The sequence below is a fragment of the Cetorhinus maximus genome, chromosome 25 (genome assembly GCF_964194155.1).
Source record: "Cetorhinus maximus chromosome 25, sCetMax3.hap1.1, whole genome shotgun sequence".
Classification (NCBI taxonomy): domain Eukaryota; kingdom Metazoa; phylum Chordata; class Chondrichthyes; order Lamniformes; family Cetorhinidae; genus Cetorhinus; species Cetorhinus maximus.
In genome coordinates, this window is record NC_135903.1 from 31,873,919 (window position 1) to 31,895,792 (window position 21,874).

Consider the following 21,874-nt stretch of genomic DNA (forward strand, 5'->3'; position numbering starts at 1 on the left):
TAGAGGTCATCTTACCTAAGACCAATCAATGGTTTGATGCCATATCCTAATTTAATAATGATTTCACCAACTTAACTGAGCTGTTACTAGGCAACCGCAAGTTGCCAACTTTGACATTTCATGTTATACCTGAAGTTCCTGAAAGGAATTTAACATTCAGATTGTGCTAGAAGTATAGAACATACAAAAATTAATTTGATGTTACCTCCACCTATAAAGTAGGACCAATTATGCAATACATTTTTGGTGTTTTGAATTTTTGGAAAAGGGAGAACTGATACAATTAAAGAGTAGTTGTGGGGAGTTTGAAGGTTTTAATGCATTTGTTTTCTACTTTCTACTGTTATGTGGTGGACACACTAGAGGCAATGAGTGTGACAGAGTAGCTGACTTCAGGTCTGAATGCAAATAATATGTCACTTTATTAGAATTAAATGAATGTACACAACATTTGAAATTACTATTACAACTAAACAGTTTAAAGTGCTTTGAGGACTTCATATTATACAAAAAGAAGAAAGGTAAGATTTGATTTTGAGTCCCAAATGTTGCTTGATTTTCTTGGATGCAGTGCTGGCTGGATTGCGTAATGGAACATTGTGTGATGGATTATAGCACCGATCAATATCATCATTACCCTGGTGGAACAACATTCAGACATCCAATTATGAAATGGCATTGAAGCAGCTACAATGAAGTTTGCAGCCTTACAAAGCCATTCTTGCCCAGGCACGAAGGCCAGGCAATGGACGACAGCAGTCAGAGTGAAAATGCAGTTGAATATCAGGAGATATAAAGGACAAAGCAGTCCTCTTTATTGGGACCCTATCCACCACCTTAAACATTCATTCCCTTCACCATTGATGCACAGTAGCAGCAGTGTGTACTATCTACAAGATGCACTGTGGCAACTCGTCAAGCCTGCTTTGACAACACCTTCCAAATCCATGACCTCTAACACCTAGAAGGACAAGAGTAGCAGAGGCATGGGAACACCACCATCTACAAGCTCCCCTCCAAGCAACGCACCATCCTGACTTGGAAATATATCACTATTCCTTCATTGTTGCTAGGTCAAAATCCTGGAACTCCCTTCCAAACAGCTTTGTGGGTGTATCAATATTACATGGACTGCAGTGGTTCAAGAAGGAGGCTCACCACCACTTTCTCAAGGGCAATTAGGGATGGGCAATAAATGCAGGCTTAGCCAACAACACCCACATCCAGCGAAAGAATACAAAACAAAGATAATTCAAAAGCATGAATATGCATCATAACCAACAGGAAACATATTTACAAATGTTATGTCCCCAATCCTAAATGTTGACAATTGTATCCAAAGGATTAGAGTATTCCTTTTTTAAATCGATTCCCCATTTACTATTCTTTACTCTCTCGGTCAACTCCAGATTGCTCTTCCTATGCTAAATGAGACCAAGCTGAGTGAGCAACAGACTCTCACGCCTTTCTTTGCTGCTGTGTGTGTGCCAGTCACTGGTGCCAGCTTTCTCCACTGATCACACTCAGCTGCATGAAGAGTGCACCTGGGTCACTATATTATTGCTAAAAGCACATTACTTAACCCTATGCCCTCACCTTTTCAAGTTGCTGCTTGAAGAGTGTAGCTAGCTCATACTGGGACTCAGCAGCCAAGTCTGTCTATTGTTCTAAAATAGGCCCACAGTTTGTTCCGCCACATTAAGGAACAAGGTAACTAACTAGACAGTTACTCGTTAAGAAATACATAATTTCTCTGCATATTTTTACATCTTTTTGCACACTAAAATGTTGAAACTCAATTGAAAATAATATCTAGTAACTAATAAAAAAAAATACAAATGTCCCAAAAATCTGAAATAAAAAACAGAGACAACACAGAAAAATAAGCAGGAAAACCAGACAGTTCATCAGCATCAGAAAAGAGAATTGCGTTTAACATTTCGTTGAACTGAATCTCTGTCTGTCTGCTTCTCTCTGTTTGGGTTTTCACTCTGTCTGTCTCACACATCTCTTCCTGTTACTCTCTCTCTTTTCTCTTTTCAGATGTTGAAAGAGCTGCTGTTCAGTTTCAGTATTTCCTGTGTTTTCTTTTTTAAACACTCAACAGTGCTGGGAAGTTCATAAAGATATTTCCAAGTTTCGTAACTTCCGAGATCTATAGGAGCTTCTTTCCCTCGCGGTTTACAATTTGAGAGACACAGTACGGGACAAATGCCACGGCTGCCAGAGGCACTGCAGCACTTTTACAGAAAGACAGTAAGTAAAAGAGGAATTCTCTCTGTGTCGGGGGCTTCATGGAGTCAAACAGGTGCAGGATGATCAAGGACGTCACCATGCAACTTAGTCTGAAGTTGAACTGCTGGCTTCTCTTTCCTTTGCAGCTTTCTGCATACATGGGGGAGTTGAGAGCTAATCCCAATCCAAACAGGGCTCCCATGTTCCTGACCAGACCAGCGAAGGGAGTGCTGTCAATGTGGACCCATTCTGCTCGGGCGCACCATCTCTGGGCTTTCTCCACGGACCACAGCAGATCCACTCCCACCAATTTCAACAGCAGGTAAAAGCCCAGAGCGAAGGAAAACAGGGAGAGGGTGATCTTCAGATACTGCTTGAAGGTTACGTTGTAGATTGCATTAATCCGATCAAACACTTCGGCCACAGCCAATCCTATGTATGAAAATTTACAGTTAATATTTCAGATATTTATATCATTGGTAGAGAGATAGCATATATGTATGTACAATATAAATGTGTGCCAATAGCAGAGTCACTTTATGAGGATCTATTGTAGTGTATTTGAAATATAAATCATCATTATTTTAATACAATTTTCCATCTCACCTTGACCTTCTCAAGGGGAATTAGGGATGGGCAATGAATGCTGGCCTAGCCAACGAAGCCCACATCCCGTGAACAAAAACAAACAGCTTCAATGCTGTGTTTATTTTTTCAATGCAGAAGAGCTTTCAATGATTTAGAGGACCTGGGGGTAGAAATTTGTCTGGAGTGGTGGCGTAAAATGGGCAATTTCAGATTAGTCCCCTGATGTACACAGCACCTGCTATTCATTTCCATTGAGTCCAGAGTCACTAAAGTTATCCTTATTGGAAAGTGTCAGTTTTAGACACTGCAACCAAGTAGTTATTGAATCAATTATGTTTTAATTCCTTGAGAATTGAGTTATGTAGACTATCAGCAATGGGAACAGAAGTTCAAATTAATACAAGCTAAATCAATGCACAATTAATAGAGTTTTTATTGTTATATTTTCAATTGAAAGAAGGAATCCTGACCTGAAATAACCCCCAAGATGACCTGATGTGGGAAGTGAGCAGCCAGAAACACTCTGGATGCACAGACACAGACTTGAATCAGCCAGAACACTGTCCAAAGCAGTACATGGAGACACCTGGAAAATGAGAAGGTAATTATTGTACAGTTAATCAAAGAATGAGTCCATTACAATGAAAAGTCATGAGGGATTATGGCACCATTCATCCTTCATCCAACGAGCTAATATCCATCCATATGCATTTTTATCTATCTGTACTATAGATTAAACTATGTAGACGCTATTGGAAAAACTGTAGTTTAAGATCTTAACACCCAAGTACCTGCACCTACACTATCTTTATTTGAATCAGCTTTATTACTGCTGTGGGGCAGTTCCTCAGTAAAAGAGATTCATCATTAAAATGAAAAGATAAGAATTAGCAAAGTAACTTCTTAGTATCAATCTTTTTTTTAAGTTTAATGCAGTTATTTATTACACTAAAGTTACACTAATATAAAGTTATATCAATATGTATTGGGTTTAGTAACTGACTGAGAATCAGCTCTCCCCCCAAAACTGGGGAGGTCAGAATGGACATAATGTACACATGGTACAAGATCCCTAATCATAAATAGCATTTATGGGAATTCAAGACAATCCACAGAACATTGTACTGAAACTACCTGCACATAAACATTTCTAAAACATTTATCAAGATCAGACACAACTTGATAAATGTGAGAGTGTTGAGTTTAAACATAATTAACCTTTATGCATACACACCTACAGCACTGACATACAGAATTGCATACATGTTGAACTGCGTCCACACCTGACATAAAGAGCTGCACTTTATGTGCACAAACCCATATCAATCCAAACAAGCCTAATATATTGAAGCAGTACTGTAGAAGCCTTGTATGTGCATATAATATTTTGAAATCTTACCATTTTTGGAAGCAGGGCTTCTTTTTTTGGAATCCAATTGTCAGGAATGCTGTGACCATCACATACCAGACACCAGATGAACCCATTGCATGGCCAGATGGACTTCCTGTCAAACACATCATACAAAGGCTCAATTATAAAATGGTGTTTTCCATTGTTAATCATTTAAATAATACTTTGTAATGCTTTTTAACATGTCCCTTCCTATTGCTGCACTATTCCATCCAGTGTCCCCCAAGGATCTATCCTTGGTCCCTTCCTACCTGTCCCTTCATGACGAAAGCACAGTGTTGGTTTACACATCTACACTGACGACACCCAGCTCTACCTTCGCCTCCTCTCAACACCTCCATTGTCCCCAAATTGTCAGACTCCTCATCCAACATCCAGTACTGGATGAACAGTAACTTCCTCCCATTAAATATTGGGAAGACTGAAGCCGTTGTCTTTGCTCCCTGCTTCAAACTCCATTCCCTAGTTCCTAACATCACCCTTTTCCATGCAGATGCCTGAGACTAAACCAGACTGCTTGCAACTCTGGTGTCATATTTGACCCCAAGATGATTTTCCTGCCTCAAATCTGTACTATGACTAAGACTGCCTATTTCCACCATCGTAACATCAGCGACTTCACCCTGCCTCAGCTTATCTGCTGCTGAAACCCTCAGTCATTTCCTTGCTACCTCCAGACTTGACCGATTCCAGCACACTAAGTTGTAATCCCACGTTGCCCCTCCATAAACTTAAGGTCATTCAAAACTCTCCTGCCCGTATCCTTATTTGCACCAAATCTTGTTCACCTGTCACCCCTGAACTTGCTAGGGTTGCACTGGCTCCCTATCAAGTGACGCCTAGAATTAAAAATTCTCATCCTTGTTTTCAAAACCCTCCATAAGTTCACCCCTCTATCATTGTAATCTCCTCCAGCCCCACAATCCATTGAGATATCTGTGCTCATCTAATTTTAGCTTCTTGTGCACCCCTGACTTTAATCGCTCCACCAGTGGTGTTGGCCTTGCCTTCAGCTGCCTAGGTTTTAAACTCTGAAATTCCCTCCCTAAACCTCTTTGCTTCTCTCCCTCCATTTCTTCATTTAACACCCTCCTTAAAATCTACCTCCTTGACCAAGCTTTTAGTCATCTGCCCTTATATTGCCCTATGTGGCTCAAATTATGCTTAATAATGCTCCTGTGAAGCGCCTTGGGAGTTTTTAATCATGTTAAAGGTGCTATATAAATACAAGTTGTTGTAAAAGGTAAAGGCAAAAGGAACATATCCTGGAATTGCACCTTTTTTGAATTAAACAAAAGCACAGGGGGCAATTATTTCCTAGTGTATTCCCCATGGCAACAGTGTGACCAGAGTCAACTTGCCAAAGCCCTTATTTCTCATTCAGTATATATTGTTGCTCCCTTTGAAATTTGACAACCTTGCTTCTGTCCTGATGAGTGTAAGATGTAAAGTTTGGACAGGATGCCTCTTTTCTCCACAATTTTACTTTAGTTGCTAATATTGATATATGATCTTTGATTTACTTCCATTGCAGAATGCAATGTGATATTGGAGAAGGAAATTCGACAGCGAAAAGACGTCAAAAATAAAAATGATCAAGATTTAAAACGGCAACGTTTGTTGTTGTCTCTTTAATGCAATGAATTGCTAATACCTGGTCCTGTTTCACAAGTGATGGGAAACTGCTGCACCAAGGGAAGAGAGGAATTAGCATAAAACTGAGTCTCATGGACCCACCAGTAAGGTCTCTGCCCAAATAAGAACCTGTAAAAAAAAAGGGAGATTGATTAACATGTGTCCAATATCCATTATGTGATTTTCTTACGTGTCCTCATTCTTTGCCAATTGTATTTAACTCTTCTAATAGGAAACTTCACTTACTGATACATGCAGGAAATGTGAACCATTGACTTATGATGGGTTAAAGGGGTCGGGTGCAGGGTGGCCAAGAAACTCTGGAAGGCAGGACATTGGAATCAAATTCAGCAGATGTAAGTTGGAACTGAGCCACAAACTGGAACGCCCAGTTGAGATTTCCTAGCTCTTGCCAAAAGTTCAGTTAAAGTACGATGCCATATTTCATAAGGAAACAGGGAAGGAAAGAGTTTCCAGAACTATTACATTGATCTCAACCAGGGGTAAAATCTGATTAGAACCCTTCCAAGTTTGTTTCTTCTGGCTGCTGGGTTGACCTCTGTCTAAACACTTTCAAATGTGAACTAATACTTAAACATCCAAAGTTGTGCTAAAATAACAATTCACCTTAAAAAAAAATCCAAATTTTAAAAAATACCAGTAAGACATAAATATTAAACTTAAAAAATATTCATTAGCCTGAGTTAAGACCAAGAAAAACATCCAGCAAAGGGGTTAAAGGAGGATTTATTATTTTAATATTATCCATAATTTATCTTGAAATATTCATAATTTTAAAATGGAAGAATATTTAATACAATTTGTATAAGAATAAATAATTCCCAGATAGTGCAGAGTGAGGCAGCTCCAATATGCTTTGCTGCAGCTTCAAATTTTCATAAAGTATGTCCTGAGTCTCATGTTAACATTGGAAGATGCAGTGGTCAGAAGGGCCATGCACTTCCTGCAAAAAAAGTCAGTGGTTGCTCTATATTATCATTCCCGACCACAAGATCCCCCCTGGCAGTTGGCCGGAGGTCAGTTGTCTGCCCACCTCTTAGCTCAAAAGAAACTGGACTGTAGGCAGGTGAAGGTACAAGAAGTTCAAGAAATAAACGCCTCAAAAATATTTTAAGCACAAACCTTGATCATTCTTTAAAAATTGAGATTGAAATAAAAAGATTTACTTGTCCTCAAGTCATGAGTGCCCAAGTCTCAGAACTTAAACAAGCAACTTGAGGTTACTTATAATAAGAAAGAAATAAAGAACACATACATAGTGCTTTTCATGAGCAATGAATGTCACAAAGTGCATTCAAATCAACTTTTCAAGTGTAGTCACTGTTGTAATGCAGGAAATGTGATGGCCAATTTGTGCTCAGAAATCTCCCACAAACAGCAATGTGGTAATGACCATATAATCTAATTTTTGTGATATTGATTGAGGAATAAACATTGGCCAGGACACTGGGGATAACTCCCCTGCTGTTCCTCAAAATAGTACCATGGAACATTTTACATACACTTGAGCAAGCTGATGGGGTATCGGTTTAACATCTCATCCGTAAGGCAGCATGTCTGGTAGTTCAGTAGTCTCTCAGTACTGCACTGGACTGTCAGCCTTGACTTTTGCACCCAAACCCTGGAGTAGGAATTGAGTCCAGAATCTTGTGACTTAACCTTGTGAGGCAACAACGCTACCAACTGAGCCACAGCTAAATAGTCTCAGTCTGCTACTTGTCATGTATTATGGTCAGTTCCATTGCTCTAATGAGAGACCTTTAACAAAACTCCAGGGAGCTTTTCTGAACATACTTACCATTTAAAGATGAGGTTGAGCCAGTCTCCAATGACTGCCACCCAGATGAGTTTGATGCCCACTGCTTCACACAGATGGAACCAGATGGGAAAGAAAACAAAGAAAGTGTTTCTCAGGTCGGCAGCAAAAGAGATAAAAGTGAACCAGCTCTGGGAATCCTTGTAATTCAACTGTAGATACTGCACCAGTTCTACCCCTGAGCTGTGGAGCAGGTCCATCCCAGCGTCCATTCTCTGCACTTTCAGAAGTTGCTGCAGGTTTTCTTGGCTTGCGGTTTGGTTTCTGGTTTTGCTTGTGGGGATTCAGGGTTTATATAGGAGATGAGAATGTTTTGCCATTTTGTTATCAATTTCATTAACAGCCAATAATCACAAAACTTTGAGCAAACCTAGGCAAACAATGTCAATGGCCTTTTTGGCAACAACACCTGCGTCAATGGTCTGACTCGAGTGAAAATCCTAACGCAGGCAGGGATTGACAAGGCCAACCCTTGTGACAATATTGGAGCTCGACAAACCTCTAAAATTCATCATAAAAATGCGACAATCTCCGCTGCTTACATCATTTCTAAACTAAATAGAAGGGGCTGCATGTAGCAATAGGAAATTTGCTGACAATACTAAGTTATGCAGCCAGATGACTAGCGTAAGAGAGATTTGTATCATGCAAAAGGTTCTGCAGAAATTAAATGCACAAGATACACAATGACCAAGGGATTCTGATGTGAATAATGCTTATTAAAATAGAAAATATGAATTATTGGAAATGGGTAACAGGTTTTGGTATTAGAAGTAACTAATCAGTGTTGAATAATGGAGATTGTAAGACTGACTGAAATGTTGTTTGGTTGCCTTCAGTCAATAGAAATTTTTCAAAGTCTTGTCTTCTTGATATCTTACCTGTGCTTCATTACTTCCATGAGGAGTTTCAATGTAATTCACATTAGTTTCTTGCTTAATGGGCAAAATGGCCTGTCCTTATGCAATGGTTTCTTATGAAGACACAAAGACTCGTGGCCACGACTGAAGAATGAGAAACCAACTTTCTCCTCCCCTAGAGTGTCTATTTAAAATAATATTGGCACACCTGAATATTGGATATTTGCTCTACCACAAACCAAATTGGCTGGGAGTGGTGACCTGTTTTCTATACCCAACTTCCAAGCTCTTTTCTCAGCATAGTATCTTTCAAAATAATCAAAGTTTGAGGTTTCATTGCATGTTTTCTGATGTTTCTCTGAAATAAGCATTTTTGTCAGACATCTCAGGAGCAAATTCAGAGAATGTTCTCCAAGACCTGTGTGAAAACTAAAGCAATAAGCAGTTTCAAAATGCTTTCTATTACACTGTTGAAAGTTAAGTCACATATAGTTGACTTTTTTTTCTCTAATCAGGCAATAGTAGAGCAATAGTATAATAATCACCACCAAAAGTGACTTAGAGGTCACCAATCTGAACAGTGACAATTGAAGGGACATAGACATAAGGTAAACCTACTCAACTCTTGTTTCCAAAGGCTTCTCAAAGGCTTCTCTAAATAGAGCATCTGTAACCTGCTTGACACAAGTGCATACAGCTGATTGGGAGACACCGCAAAGATCACCCACCGAGCCCTGGAATAAGCCAGAGGCATAGAAGTTGAGGGCAACTGTGACCTTCAGAGCCACTGGCATGTGATGTCCACCCAAACAGTTAGGGGAGATCTCAGGGCCAATCATCTGACAGATATAGTTGACTTGATAGTAGGAGCCTCCTTCAGCACTGCACCTTAGTCATATTAAGGTAACTGTATACTCTGGCAGCAGGATAGTGGCATCTTCTGCGGCCCCTTCCACCTTGAACTACCTTTTGGCCCTGCACCCCTTGTGCCTGCGCCTGTCCTCCCAAAGGTGGCTCCCCTGGAGGCTGAATGTGCACTCCTGGCTCCTCCTTCCAGCTCTCCCTTCCTCCTTCGAGGAGCTGCCTCCAGTGGACAGATCAGATCCCATACCCAGGCTGAGGGAAGGCTTCCTGAAAGCTACAGTCCTGCAAAAGATTCCTCACTGCAGAGTGCTGACCAGAAAAGGCTGCTGGGGTGCGTTCTGAAGTACTGCAGATCACACAGGCAAGTTTAAAATATTTTCCCCAATAAATACTTCACAAAGCAGATTCACGACCCCACTGAGCCCTCTCATCCCGCCCGTGGATGAGGTTAATAGAAAAGTCTCCTACCCGCCTGCCCGTTGCACCCATGCGCGGACCCGAGGATCGGATGAGCGCCGAAAAATCGGTGTCGATTGAAGACTAAAGGGCCTTAACTGGCCCGGTAATTAATGGAGAGCAGGCGTCAGAATTCATCGCGCACCAGCCCAGCGAAATATCGCGATGGCACGCGGTGACATCGGTACACTCGCCCAATGTCACTGCACGTCATTTTATGTGCGGACATGTGGGGCCTTCTGCCCCCACATCTTCTCCCTCCCCCCCCCCTCCCCCCCCCCCTCCCTCCCCCTCCTCCCCCCATGCCCCCCTCCCTCCCCTCCTCCCCCCCTCCTCCCCACCCTCCCTCCCCCTCCCTCCCCCCTCCCCTCTCACCCCCCTCCCTCCTCCCCCTCCTCCCCACCCTCCCCCCCACACACCTCCCTCCCCCCTCCCCCCCTCCACCCCATCCCCCTCCCCCTACCCTGACCCCCCACCCCCTCCCCCCCACACCCTTCCCCCTCCACCCGCCCACCCCCCTCTCCATCCCCCCACCCGCCTCCCACCCCACCCCCCCGCTCCCCCACACCCCCATCCCCACCCCCTCCCCCTCCACCCTCCCACCCCCTCCCCCTCCCCCTCCACCCCCCACCCCTCTCCATCCCCCACCCCCACCCTCCCCCTCCCCCACCCCTGACACAATGCAGGAAAATTACCAATTAGATAAATAAGCAGTTTATATATTTTTTTTCAATCTAGGGTTTTGAGATACAATATTGAGTATAATGAGACTGCCACCACCTTCCTTCAAGTGAAGCTTTTAAAAAAGTGCTTCAGTCTATATTAATAGTTCAACATCTGCATTTGAAAGCAGTTCTCCAAAAGTGAAAGGCAACTTTAGATTGTTGGTCTAGATTCAATGTGATGCAAAGTACACTCGGTACCTCAATAAAATATTTGTTTGCCAATTCAGGTTATGCTTGGATCAGGGTTAATAGTGGATTTTGATTTATTAGTGGCATTATATAGCCTCTTATTTTCATAATGTATTCCGATCAGAGGGTTATTTATAACCTTGTTGGCAGGCTTCCAAGAAATTACAGGTGAGTTTTTCCACTCCTTGCCCCCACAACTGGCCAACATTCTATGGGCTTTATAATTCATGTAATGAACTAAGATATTGGTATAGATCCTAGAGGTCATCTTACCTAAGACCAATCTATGGTTTGATGCCATATCCTAATTTAATAATGATTTCACCAACTTAACTGAGCTGTTACTAGGCAACCGCGAGTTACCAACTTTGACATTTCATGTTATACCTGAAGTTCCTGAAAGGAATTTAACATTCAGATTGTGCTAGAAGTATAGAACATACAAAAATTAATTTGATGTTACCTCCACCTATAAAGTAGGACCAATTATGCAATACATTTTTGCTGTTTTGAATTTTTGGAAAAAGGAGAACTGATACAATTAAAGAGTAGTTGTGGGGAGTTTGAAGGTTTTAATGCATTTGTTTTCTACTTTCTACTGTTGTGTGGTGGACACACTAGAGGTATTGAGTGTGACAGAGTAGCTGACTTCAGGTCTGAATGCAAATAATATGTCACTTTATTAGAATTAAATGAATGTACACAACATTTGAAATTACTATTACAACTAAACAGTTTAAAGTGCTTTGAGGACTTCATATTATACAAAAAGAAGAAAGGTAAGATTTGATTTTGAGTCCCAGATGTTGCTTGTTTTTCTTGGATGCAGTGCTGGCTGGATTGCGTAATGGAACATTGTGTGATGGATTATAGCACCGATCAATATCATCATTACCCTGGTAGAACAACATTCAGACATCCAATTATGAAATGGCATTGAAGCAGCTACAATGAAGTTTGCAGCCTTACAAAGCCATTCTTGCCCAGGCATGGAGGCCAGGCAATGGAGGACGGCAGTCAGAGTGAAAATGCAGTTGAATATCAGGAGATATAAAGGACAAAGCAGTCCTCTTTATTGGGACCCTATCCACCACCTTAAACATTCATTCCCTTCACCATTGATGCACAGTAGCAGTAGTGTGTACTATCTACAAGATGCACTGCAGCAACTCATCAAGCCTGCTTTGACAACACCTTCCAAATCCATGACCTCTAACATCTAGAAGGACAAGAGTAGCAGAGGCATGGGAACATCACCACCTACAAGCTCCCCTCCAAGCAACGCACCATCCTGACTTGGAAATATATCACTATTCCTTCATTGTTGCTAGGTCAAAATCCTGGAACTCCCTTCCAAACAGCTTTGTGGGTGTATCCATATTACATGGACGGCAGCAGTTCAATTGTATCCAAAGGATTAGACTATTCTGTTTTTAATTTGATTCCCCATTTACTATTCTTTGCTGTCTTGGTCAACTCCGGATTGCTCTTCCTATGCTAAATGAGACCAAGCTGAGTGAGCAACAGACTCTCACGCCTTTCTTTGATGCTGTCTGTGTGCCAGTCACCGGTGCCAGCTTTCTCCACTGATCACACTCAGCTGCATGAAGAGTGCACCTGGGTCACTATATTATTGCTAAAAGCACATTACTTAACCCTATGCCCTCACCTTTTCAAGTTGCTGCTTGAAGAGTGTAGCTAGCTCATACTGGGACTCAGCAGCCAAGTCTGTCTATTGTTCTAAAATAGGCCCACAGTTTGTTCCGCCACATTAAGGAACAAGGTAACTAACTAGACAGTTACTCGTTAAGAAATACATAATTTCTCTGCATATTTTTACATCTTTTTGTACACTAAAATGTTGAAACTCAATTGAAAATAATATCTAGTAACTAATAAAAAAAAATACAAATGTCCCAAAAATCTGAAATAAAAAACAGAGACAACACAGAAAAATAAGCAGGAAAACCAGACAGTTCATCAGCATCAGAAAAGAGAATTGCGTTTAACATTTCGTTGAACTGAATCTCTGTCTGTCTGCTTCTCTCTGTTTGGGTTTTCACTCTGTCTGTCTCACACATCTCTTCCTGTTACTCTCTCTCTTTTCTCTTTTCAGATTTTGAAAGAGCTTTTCTGTGTTTTCAGTATTTCCTGTGTTTTCTTTTTAAACACTCAACAGTGCTGGGAAGTTCATAAAGATATTTCCAAGTTTCGTAACTTCTGAGATCTATAGGAGCTTCTTTCCCTCGCGGTTTACAATTTGAGAGACACAGTACGGGACAAATGCCACGGCTGCCAGAGGCACTGCAGCACTTTTACAGAAAGACAGTAAGTAAAAGAGGAATTCTCTCTGTGTCGGGGGCTTCATGGAGTCAAACAGGTGCAGGATGATCAAGGACGTCACCATGCAACTTAGTCTGAAGTTGAACTGCTGGCTTCTCTTTCCTTTGCAGCTTTCTGCATACATGGGGGAGTTGAGAGCTAATCCCAATCCAAACAGGGCTCCCATGTTCCTGACCAGACCAGCGAAGGGAGTGCTGTCAATGTGGACCCATTCTGCTCGGGCGCACCATCTCTGGGCTTTCTCCACGGACCACAGCAGATCCACTCCCACCAATTTCAACAGCAGGTAAAAGCCCAGAGCGAAGGAAAACAGGGAGAGGGTGATCTTCAGATACTGCTTGAAGGTTACATTGTAGATTGCATTAATCCGATCAAACACTTCGGCCACAGCCAATCCTATGTATGAAAATTTACAATTAATATTTCAGATATTTATATCATTGGTAGAGAGATAGCAAATATGTATGTACAATATAAATGTGGGCCAATAGCAGAGTCACTTTATGAGGATCTATTGTAGTGTATTTGAAATATAAATCATCATTATTTTAATACAATTTTCCATCTCACCTTGACCTCCTCAAGGGGAATTAGGGATGGGCAATGAATGATGGCCTAGTCAACGAAGCCCACATCCCGTGAACAAAAACAAACAGCTTCAATGCTGTGTTTATTTTTTCAATGCAGAAGAGCTTTCAATGATTTAGAGGACCTGGAGGTAGAAATTCGTCTGTGATGGCGTAAAATGGGCAATTTCAGATTAGTCCCCCGATATACACAGCACCTACTATTCATTTCCATTGAGTCCAGAGTCATTAAAGTTATCCTTATTGGAAACTCTTTCAAGTTATCAACAGTCACAGATTGCAACTCTTTCAAATACAATGACAGTTCTTGGTTTCCGGGAGTGGGACATGAACCCACAACCCTCTGATTCAAAGGTGAGGGTGCTATGGACTGAGCCACAGCTGACACCTCAGCCTTATTGGAAAGTTTCAGTTTTAGACACTGCAACCAAGTAGTTATTGAATCAATTATGTTTTAATTCCTTGAGAATTGAGTTATGTAGACTATCACCAATGGGAACAGAAGTTCAAATTAATGCAAGCTAAATCAATGCACAGTTAATATATTGAGTTTTTATTGTTATATTTTCAATTGAAAGAAGGAATCCTGACCTGAAATAACCCCCAAGATGACCTGATGTGGGAAGTGAGCAGCCAGAAACACTCTGGATGCACAGACACAGACTTGAATCAGCCAGAACACTGTCCAAAGCAGTACATGGAGACACCTGGAAAATGAGAAGGTAATTATTGTACAGTTAATCAAAGAATGAGTCCATTACAATGAAAAGTCATGAGGGATTATGGCACCATTCATCCTCCATCCAACGAGCTAATATCCATCCATATGCATTTTTATCTATCTGTACTATAGATTAAACTATGTAGAAGCTATTGGAAAAACTGTAGTTTAAGATCTTAACACCCAAGTACCTGCACCTACACTATCTTTATTTGAATCAGCTTTATTACTGCTGTGGGGCAGTTCCTCAGTAAAAGAGATTCATCATTGAAATGAAAAGATAAGAATTAGCAAAGTAACTTCTTAGTATCAATTTTTTTTTAAGTTTAATGCAGTTATTTATTGCAGTAAAGTTACACTAATATAAAGTTATATCAAAATGTATTGGGTTTAGTAACTTCCTGAGAATCAGCTCTCCCCCCAAAACTGGGGAGGTCAGAATGGACATAAATGTACACATGGTACAAGATCCCTAATCATAAATAGCATTTATGGGAATTCAAGTCAATCCACAGAACATTGTACTGAAACTACTTGCACATAAACATTTCTAAAACATTTATCAAGATCAGACACAACTTGATAAATGTGAGAGGATCTTGATAAATGTGAGAGTGTTGAGTTTAAACATAATTAACCTTTATGCATACACACCTACAGCACTGACATACAGAATTGCATACATGTTGAACTGCGTCCACACCTGACATAAAGAGCTGCATTTTATGTGCACAAACCATATCAGTCCAAACAAGCCTAATATATTGAAGCAGTACTGTAGAAGCCTTGTATGTGCATATAATATTTTGAAATCTTACCATTTTTGGAAGCAGGGCTTCTTTTTTTGGAATCCAATTGTCAGGAATGCTGTGACCATCACATACCAGACACCAGATGAACCCATTGCATGGCCAGATGGACTTCCTGTCAAACACATCATACAAAGGCTCAATTATAAAATGGTGTTTTCCATTGCTAATCATTTAAATAATACTTTGTAATGCTTTTTAACACGTCCTTTCCTACTCCTGCACTATTACATCCGGTGTCCCCCAAGGATCTATCCTTGGTCCCTTCCTATCTGTCCCTTCATGACGAATGCACAATGTTGGTTTACACATCTACACTGACGACACCCAGCTCTACCTTCGCCTCCTCTCAACACCTCCATTGTCCCCAAATTGTCAGACTCCTCATCCAACATCCAGTACTGGATGAACAGTAACTTCCTCCAATTAAATATTGGGAAGACTGAAGCCGTTGTCTTTGTTCCCTGCTTCAAACTCCATTCCCTAGTTCCTAACATCACCCTTTTCCATGCAGATGCCTGAGACTAAACCAGACTGCTTGCAACTCTGGTGTCATATTTGACCCCAAGATGATTTTCCTGCCTCAAATCTGTACTATGACTAAGACTGCCTATTTCCACCATCGTAACATCAGTGACTTCACCCTGCCTCAGCTTATCTGCTGCTGAAACCCTCAGTCATTTCCTTGCTACCACCAGACTTGACCTATTCCAGCACACTAAGTTGTAATCCCACGTTGCCCCTCCATAAACTTAAGGTCATTCAAAACTCTCCTGCCCGTATCCTTATTTGCACCAAATCTTGTTCACCTGTCACCCCTGAACTTGCTAGGGTTGCACTGGCTCCCTATCAAGTGACGCCTAGAATTAAAAATTCTCATCCTTGTTTTCAAAACCCTCCATAAATTCACCCCTCTCTCATTGTAATCTCCTCCAGCCCCACAATCCATTGAGATATCTGTGCTCATCTAATTTTAGCTTCTTGTGCACCCCTGACTTTAATCGCTCCACCAGTGGTGTTGGCCTTGCCTTCAGCTGCCTAGGTTTTAAACTCTGAAATTCCCTCCCTAAACCTCTTTGCTTCTCTCCCTCCATTTCTTCATTTAACACCCTCCTTAAAATCTACCTCCTTGACCAAGCTTTTAGTCATCTGCCCTTATATTGCCCTATGTGGCTCAAATTTTGCTTAATAATGCTCCTGTGAAGCGCCTTGGGAGTTTTTAATCATGTTAAAGGTGCTATATAAATACAAGTTGTTGTAAAAGGTAAAGGCAAAAGGAACATATCCTGGAATTGCACCTTTTTTGAATTAAACAAAAGCACAGGGGGCAATTATTTCCTGGTGCATTCTCCATGGCAACAGTGTGACCAGAGTCAACTTGCCAAAGCCCTTATTTCTCATTCAGTATATATTGTTGCTCCCTTTGAAATTTGACAACCTTGCTTCTGTCCTGATGAGTGTAAGATGTAAAGTTTGGACAGGATGCCTCTTTTCTCCACAATTTTACTTTAGTTGCTAATATTGATATATGATCTTTGATTTACTTCCATTGCAGAATGCAATGTGATATTGGAGAAGGAAATTCGACAGCGAAAAGACGTCAAAAATAAAAATGATCAAGATTTAAAACGGCAACGTTTGTTGTTGTCTCTTTAATGCAATGAATTGCTAATACCTGGTCCTGTTTCACAAGTGATGGGAAACTGCTGCACCAAGGGAAGAGAGGAATTAGCATAAAACTGAGTCTCATGGACCCACCAGTAAGGTCTCTGCCCAAATAAGAACCTGTAAAAAAAAAGGGAGATTGATTAATATGTGTCCAATATCCATTATGTGATTTTCTTACGTGTCCTCATTCTTTGCCAATTGTATTTAACTCTTCTAATAGGAAACTTCACCTACTGATACATGCAGGAAATGTGAACCATTGACTTATGATGAGTTAAAGGGGTCGGGTGCAGGGTGGCCAAGAAGCTCTGGAAGGCAGGACATTGGAATCAAATTCAGCAGATGTAAGTTGGAACTGAGCCACAAACTGGAACGCCCAGTTGAGATTTCCTAGCTCTTGCCAAAAGTTCAGTTAAAGTACGATGCCATATTTCATAAGGAAACAGGGAAGGAAAGAGTTTCCAGAACTATTACATTGATCTCAACCAGGGGTAAAATCTGATTAGAACCCTTCCAAGTTTGTTTCTTCTGGCTGCTGGGTTAACCTCTGTTTAAACACCTTCAAATGTGAACTAATACTTAAACATTCAAAGTTGTGCTAAAATAATAATTCACCTAAAAAAAAAATCCAAATTAAAAAAAAAACAGTAAGACATAAATATTAAACTTAAAAAATATTCATTAGCCTGAGCTAAGCCCAAGAAAAACATCCAGCAAAGGGGTTAAAGGAGGATTTATTATTTTAATATTATCCATAATTTATCTTGAAATATTCATAATTTTAAAATGGAAGAATATTTAATACAATTTGTATAAGAATAAATAATTCCCAGATAGTGCAGAGTGAGGCAGCTCCAATATGCTTTCCTGCAGCTTCAAATTTTCATAAAGTATGTCCTGAATCTCATGTCAACGTTGGAAGATGCAGAGGTCAGAAGGGCCATGCACTTCCTGCAAAAAAAGTCAGTGGTTGCTCTATATTATCATTCCCACCACAAGATCCCCCCTGGCAGTTGGCCGGAGGTCAGTTGTCTGCCCACCACTTAGCTCAAAAGAAACTGGGCTGTAGGCAGGTGAAGGTACAAGAAGTTCAAGAAATAAACGCCTCAAAAATATTTTAAGTACAAACCTTGATCATTCTTTAAAAATTGAGGTTGAAATAAAAAGATTTACTTGTCCTCAAGTCACGAGTGCCCAAGTCTCAGAACTTAAACAAGCAACTTGAGGTTACTTATAATAAGAAAGAAATAAAGAACACTTACATAGTGCTTTTCATGAGCAATGAATGTTACAAAGTGCATTCAAATCAACTTTTCAAGTGTAGTCACTGTTGTAATGCAGGAAATGTGATGGCCAATTTGTGCTCAGAAATCTCCCACAAACAGCAATGTGGTAATGACCATATAATCTAATTTTTGTGATATTGATTGAGGAATAAACATTGGCCAGGACACTGGGGATAACTCCCCTGCTGTTCCTCAAAATAGTACAATGGAACATTTTACACACACTTGAGCAAGCTGATGGGGTATCGGTTTAACATCTCATCCGTAAGGCAGCATGTCTAATAGTTCAGTAGTCTCTCAGTATTGCACTGGACTGTCAGCCTGGGCTTTTGCACCCAAACCCTGGAGTAGGAATTGAGTCCAGAATCTTGTGACTTAACCTTGTGAGGCAACAACGCTACCAACTGAGCCACAGCTAAATAGTCTCAGTCTGCTACTTGTCATGTATTATGGTCAGTTCCATTGCTCTAATGAGAGACCTTTAACAAAACTCCAGGGAGCTTTTCTGAACATACTTACCATTTAAAGATGAGGTTGAGCCAGTCTCCAATGACCGCCACCCAGATGAGTTTGATGCCCACTGCTTCACACAGGTGGAACCAGATGGGAAAGAAAACAAAGAAAGTGTTTCTCAGGTCGGCAGCAAAAGAGATAAAAGTGAACCAGCTCTGGGAATCCTTGTAATTCAACTGTAGATACTGCACCAGTTCTACCCCTGAGCTGTGGAGCAGGTCCATTCCAGCGTCCATTCTCTGCACTTTCAGAAGTTGCTGCAGGTTTTCTTGGCTTGCGGTTTGGTTTCTGGTTTTGCTTGTGGGGATTCAGGGTTTATATAGGAGATGAGAATGTTTTGCCATTTTGTTATCAATTTCATTAACAGCCAATAATCACAAAACTTTGAGCAAACCTAGGCAAACAATGTCAATGGCCTTTTTGGCAACAACACCTGCGTCAATGGTCTGACTCGAGTGAAAATCCTAACGCAGGCAGGGATTCACAAGGCCAACCCTTGTGACAATATTGGAGCTCGACAAACCTCTAAAATTCATCATGAAAATGCGACAATCTCCGCTGCTTACATCATTTCTAAACTAAATAGAAGGGGCTGCATGTAGCAATAGGAAATTTGCTGACAATACTAAGTTATGCAGCCAGATGACTAGCGTAAGAGAGATTTGTATCATGCAAAAGGTTCTGCAGAAATTAAATGCACAAGATACACAATGACCAAGGGATTCTGATGTGAATAATGCTTATTAAAATAGAAAATATGAATTATTGGAAATGGGTAACAGGTTTTGGTATTAGAAGTAACTAATCAGTGTTGAATAATGGAGATTGTAAGACTGACTGAAATGTTGTTTGGTTGCCTTCAGTCAATAGAAATTTTTCAAAGTCTTGTCTTCTTGATATCTTACCTGTGCTTCATTACTTCCATGAGGAGTTTCAATGTAATTCACATTAGTTTCTTGCTTAATGGGCAAAATGGCCTGTCCTTATGCAATGGTTTCTTATGAAGACACAAAGACTCGTGGCCACGACTGAAGAATGAGAAACCAACTTTCTCCTCCCCTAGAGTGTCTATTTAAAATAATATTGGCACACCTGAATATTGGATATTTGCTCTACCACAAACCAAATTGGCTGGGAGTGGTGACCTGTTTTCTATACCCAACTTCCAAGCTCTTTTCTCAGCATAGTATCTTTCAAAATAATCAAAGTTTGAGGTTTCATTGCATGTTTTCTGATGTTTCTCTGAAATAAGCATTTTTGTCAGACATCTCAGGAGCAAATTCAGAGAATGTTCTCCAAGACCTGTGTGAAAACTAAAGCAATAAGCAGTTTCAAAATGCTTTCTATTACACTGTTGATAGTTAAGTCACATATAGTTGACTTTTTTTTCTCTAATCCGGCAATAGTAGAGCAATAGTATAATAATCACCACCAAAAGTGACTTAGAGGTCACCAATCTGAACAGTGACAATTGAAGGGACATAGACATAAGGTAAACCTACTCAACTCTTGTTTCCAAAGGCTTCTCAAAGGCTTCTCTAAATAGAGCATCTGTAACCTGCTTGACACAAGTGCATACAGCTGATTGGGAGACACCGCAAAGATCACCCACCGAGCCCTGGAAGGAGCCAGAGGCATAGAAGTTGAGGGCACCTGTGGCCTTCAAAGCCACTGGCATGTGATGTCCACCCAAACAGTTAGGGGAGATCTCAGGGCCAATCATCTGACAGATATAGTTGACTTGATAGTAGGAGCCTCCTTCAGCACTGCACCTTAGTCATATTAAGGTAACTGTATACTCTGGCAACAGGATAGTGGCATCTTCTGCGGCCCCTTCCACCTTGAACTACCTTTTGGCCCTGCACCCCTTGTGCCTGCGCCTGTCCTCCCAAAGGTGGCTCCCCTGGAGGCTGAATGTGCACTCCTGGCTCCTCCTTCCAGCTCTCCCTTCCTCCTTCGAGGAGCTGCCTCCAGTGGACAGATCAGATCCCATACCCAGGCTGAGGGAAGGCTTCCTGAAAGCTACAGTCCTGCAAAAGATTCCTCACTGCAGAGTGCTGACCAGAAAAGGCTGCTGGGGTGCGTTCTGAAGTACTGCAGATCACACAGGCAAGTTTAAAACATTTTCCCCAATAAATACTTCACAAAGCAGATTCACGACCCCACTGAGCCCTCTCATCCCGCCCATGGATGAGGTTAATAGAAAAGCCTCGGGCCGGCCTGCCTGTTGCACCCATGCGCCGACCGGAAGATCGGATGAGCGCCGAAAAATCGTTGTCGATTGAAGACTAGAGGGCCTTAACTGGCCCGGTAATTAATGGAGAACAGGCGTCAGACTTCATTGCGCACCAGCCCAGCGAAATATCGCGATGGCACGCGGTGACATCGGTACACTCGCCCAATGTCACTGCACGTCATTTTATGTGCGGACATGTGGGGCCTTCTGCCCCCACATCTACTCCCTCCCGCCCCTCCCCCCCCTCCCCCGGCTCCCCCCCTCCCTCCCCCCCTCCCCCCTCCCTCCCCCCCTCCCCCCCTCCCCCCCTCCCCCCCTCCCTCCCCCTCCCTCCCCCCTCCCTCCCCCTCCCTGCCCCCTCCCTCCCCCACTCCCTCCCCCCTCCCTCCCCCACTCCCTCCCCCCTCCCTCCCCCACTCCCTCCCCCCTCCCTCCCCCACTCCCTCCCCCCTCCCTCCCCCACTCCCTCCCCCCTCCCCCTCTCCCTCCCCCCCTCCCTACCCCTCCTCCCCCCTGCCCCCCTCCGTCCCCTCCTCCTCCCTCCCCCCTTCACTCCCCCTCCCTCCCCCGCTCCTCACCCTCCTCCCCTCCCCCCCCACACCCCTCACACCCTCCCCCCCTCCACCCCTCCCCCCCTCCACCCCACCCCCTTCCCCCCCTCCACCCCACCCCCCTCCCCCCGCCCCCTGAACCCCCCACCCCCTTCCCCCTCCACCCGCCCACCCCCCTCTCCATCCCCCCACCCGCCTCCCTCCCCACCCCCCCACCCCCTCCACTCCCCCACACCCCCATCCCCACCCACACCCCCCTCCCCCTCCACCCCCTCCCCCTCCACCCTCCCACAACCTCCCTCCCCCTCTCCTTACACAATGCAGGAAAATTACCAATTAGATAAATAAGCGGTTTATATA

At 42.3% G+C, this 21,874-nt stretch overlaps 2 protein-coding genes across 2 annotated transcripts; both read right to left on the reverse strand.

Moving 5' to 3' along the window:
• Nucleotides 1-391: 391 nt before the first annotated feature.
• On the reverse strand, nt 392-7,988 carry LOC144668022 (glucose-6-phosphatase catalytic subunit 1-like). Its single transcript, XM_078529736.1, has 5 exons — nt 7,689-7,988; nt 5,889-5,998; nt 4,223-4,328; nt 3,294-3,409; nt 392-2,667 (listed from the first exon to the last, which is right to left on the reverse strand). Exons 1-5 carry the CDS (start codon nt 7,916-7,918, stop codon nt 2,156-2,158), a joined length of 1,074 nt encoding a protein of 357 aa, XP_078385862.1. The 5' UTR covers nt 7,919-7,988; the 3' UTR covers nt 392-2,155.
• Nucleotides 7,989-11,465: 3,477 nt separating this feature from the next.
• Nucleotides 11,466-19,011, reverse strand: LOC144668024 (glucose-6-phosphatase catalytic subunit 1-like). Its single transcript, XM_078529739.1, has 5 exons — nt 18,734-19,011; nt 16,936-17,045; nt 15,270-15,375; nt 14,322-14,437; nt 11,466-13,539 (listed from the first exon to the last, which is right to left on the reverse strand). The coding sequence occupies exons 1-5, from the start codon at nt 18,961-18,963 to the stop codon at nt 13,028-13,030; spliced, it is 1,074 nt and encodes a 357-aa protein (XP_078385865.1). The 5' UTR covers nt 18,964-19,011; the 3' UTR covers nt 11,466-13,027.
• Between the last annotated feature and the right edge of the window lie 2,863 nt (nt 19,012-21,874).

Bases quoted from the DNA above. Each gene is read 5' to 3' on its own strand.
- LOC144668022 (XM_078529736.1), bottom strand. From the start codon at position 7,918: ATGGACGCTGGGATGGACCTGCTCCACAGCTCAGGGGTAGAACTGGTG. The intron at 5,999-7,688 runs GTAAGTATGTTC...TTTTTTTTACAG, and splicing joins CTCAACCTCATCTTTAAATG to GTTCTTATTTGGGCAGAGAC. The intron at 3,410-4,222 runs GTAAGATTTCAA...CTCATTTTCCAG, and splicing joins AAGCCCTGCTTCCAAAAATG to GTGTCTCCATGTACTGCTTT.
- LOC144668024 (XM_078529739.1), bottom strand. From the start codon at position 18,963: ATGGACGCTGGAATGGACCTGCTCCACAGCTCAGGGGTAGAACTGGTG. The intron at 15,376-16,935 runs GTATTAGCAATT...TGTGTTTGACAG, and splicing joins CACTTGTGAAACAGGACCAG to GAAGTCCATCTGGCCATGCA. The intron at 13,540-14,321 runs GTCAGGATTCCT...TTTCATACATAG, and splicing joins CATCTTGGGGGTTATTTCAG to GATTGGCTGTGGCCGAAGTG.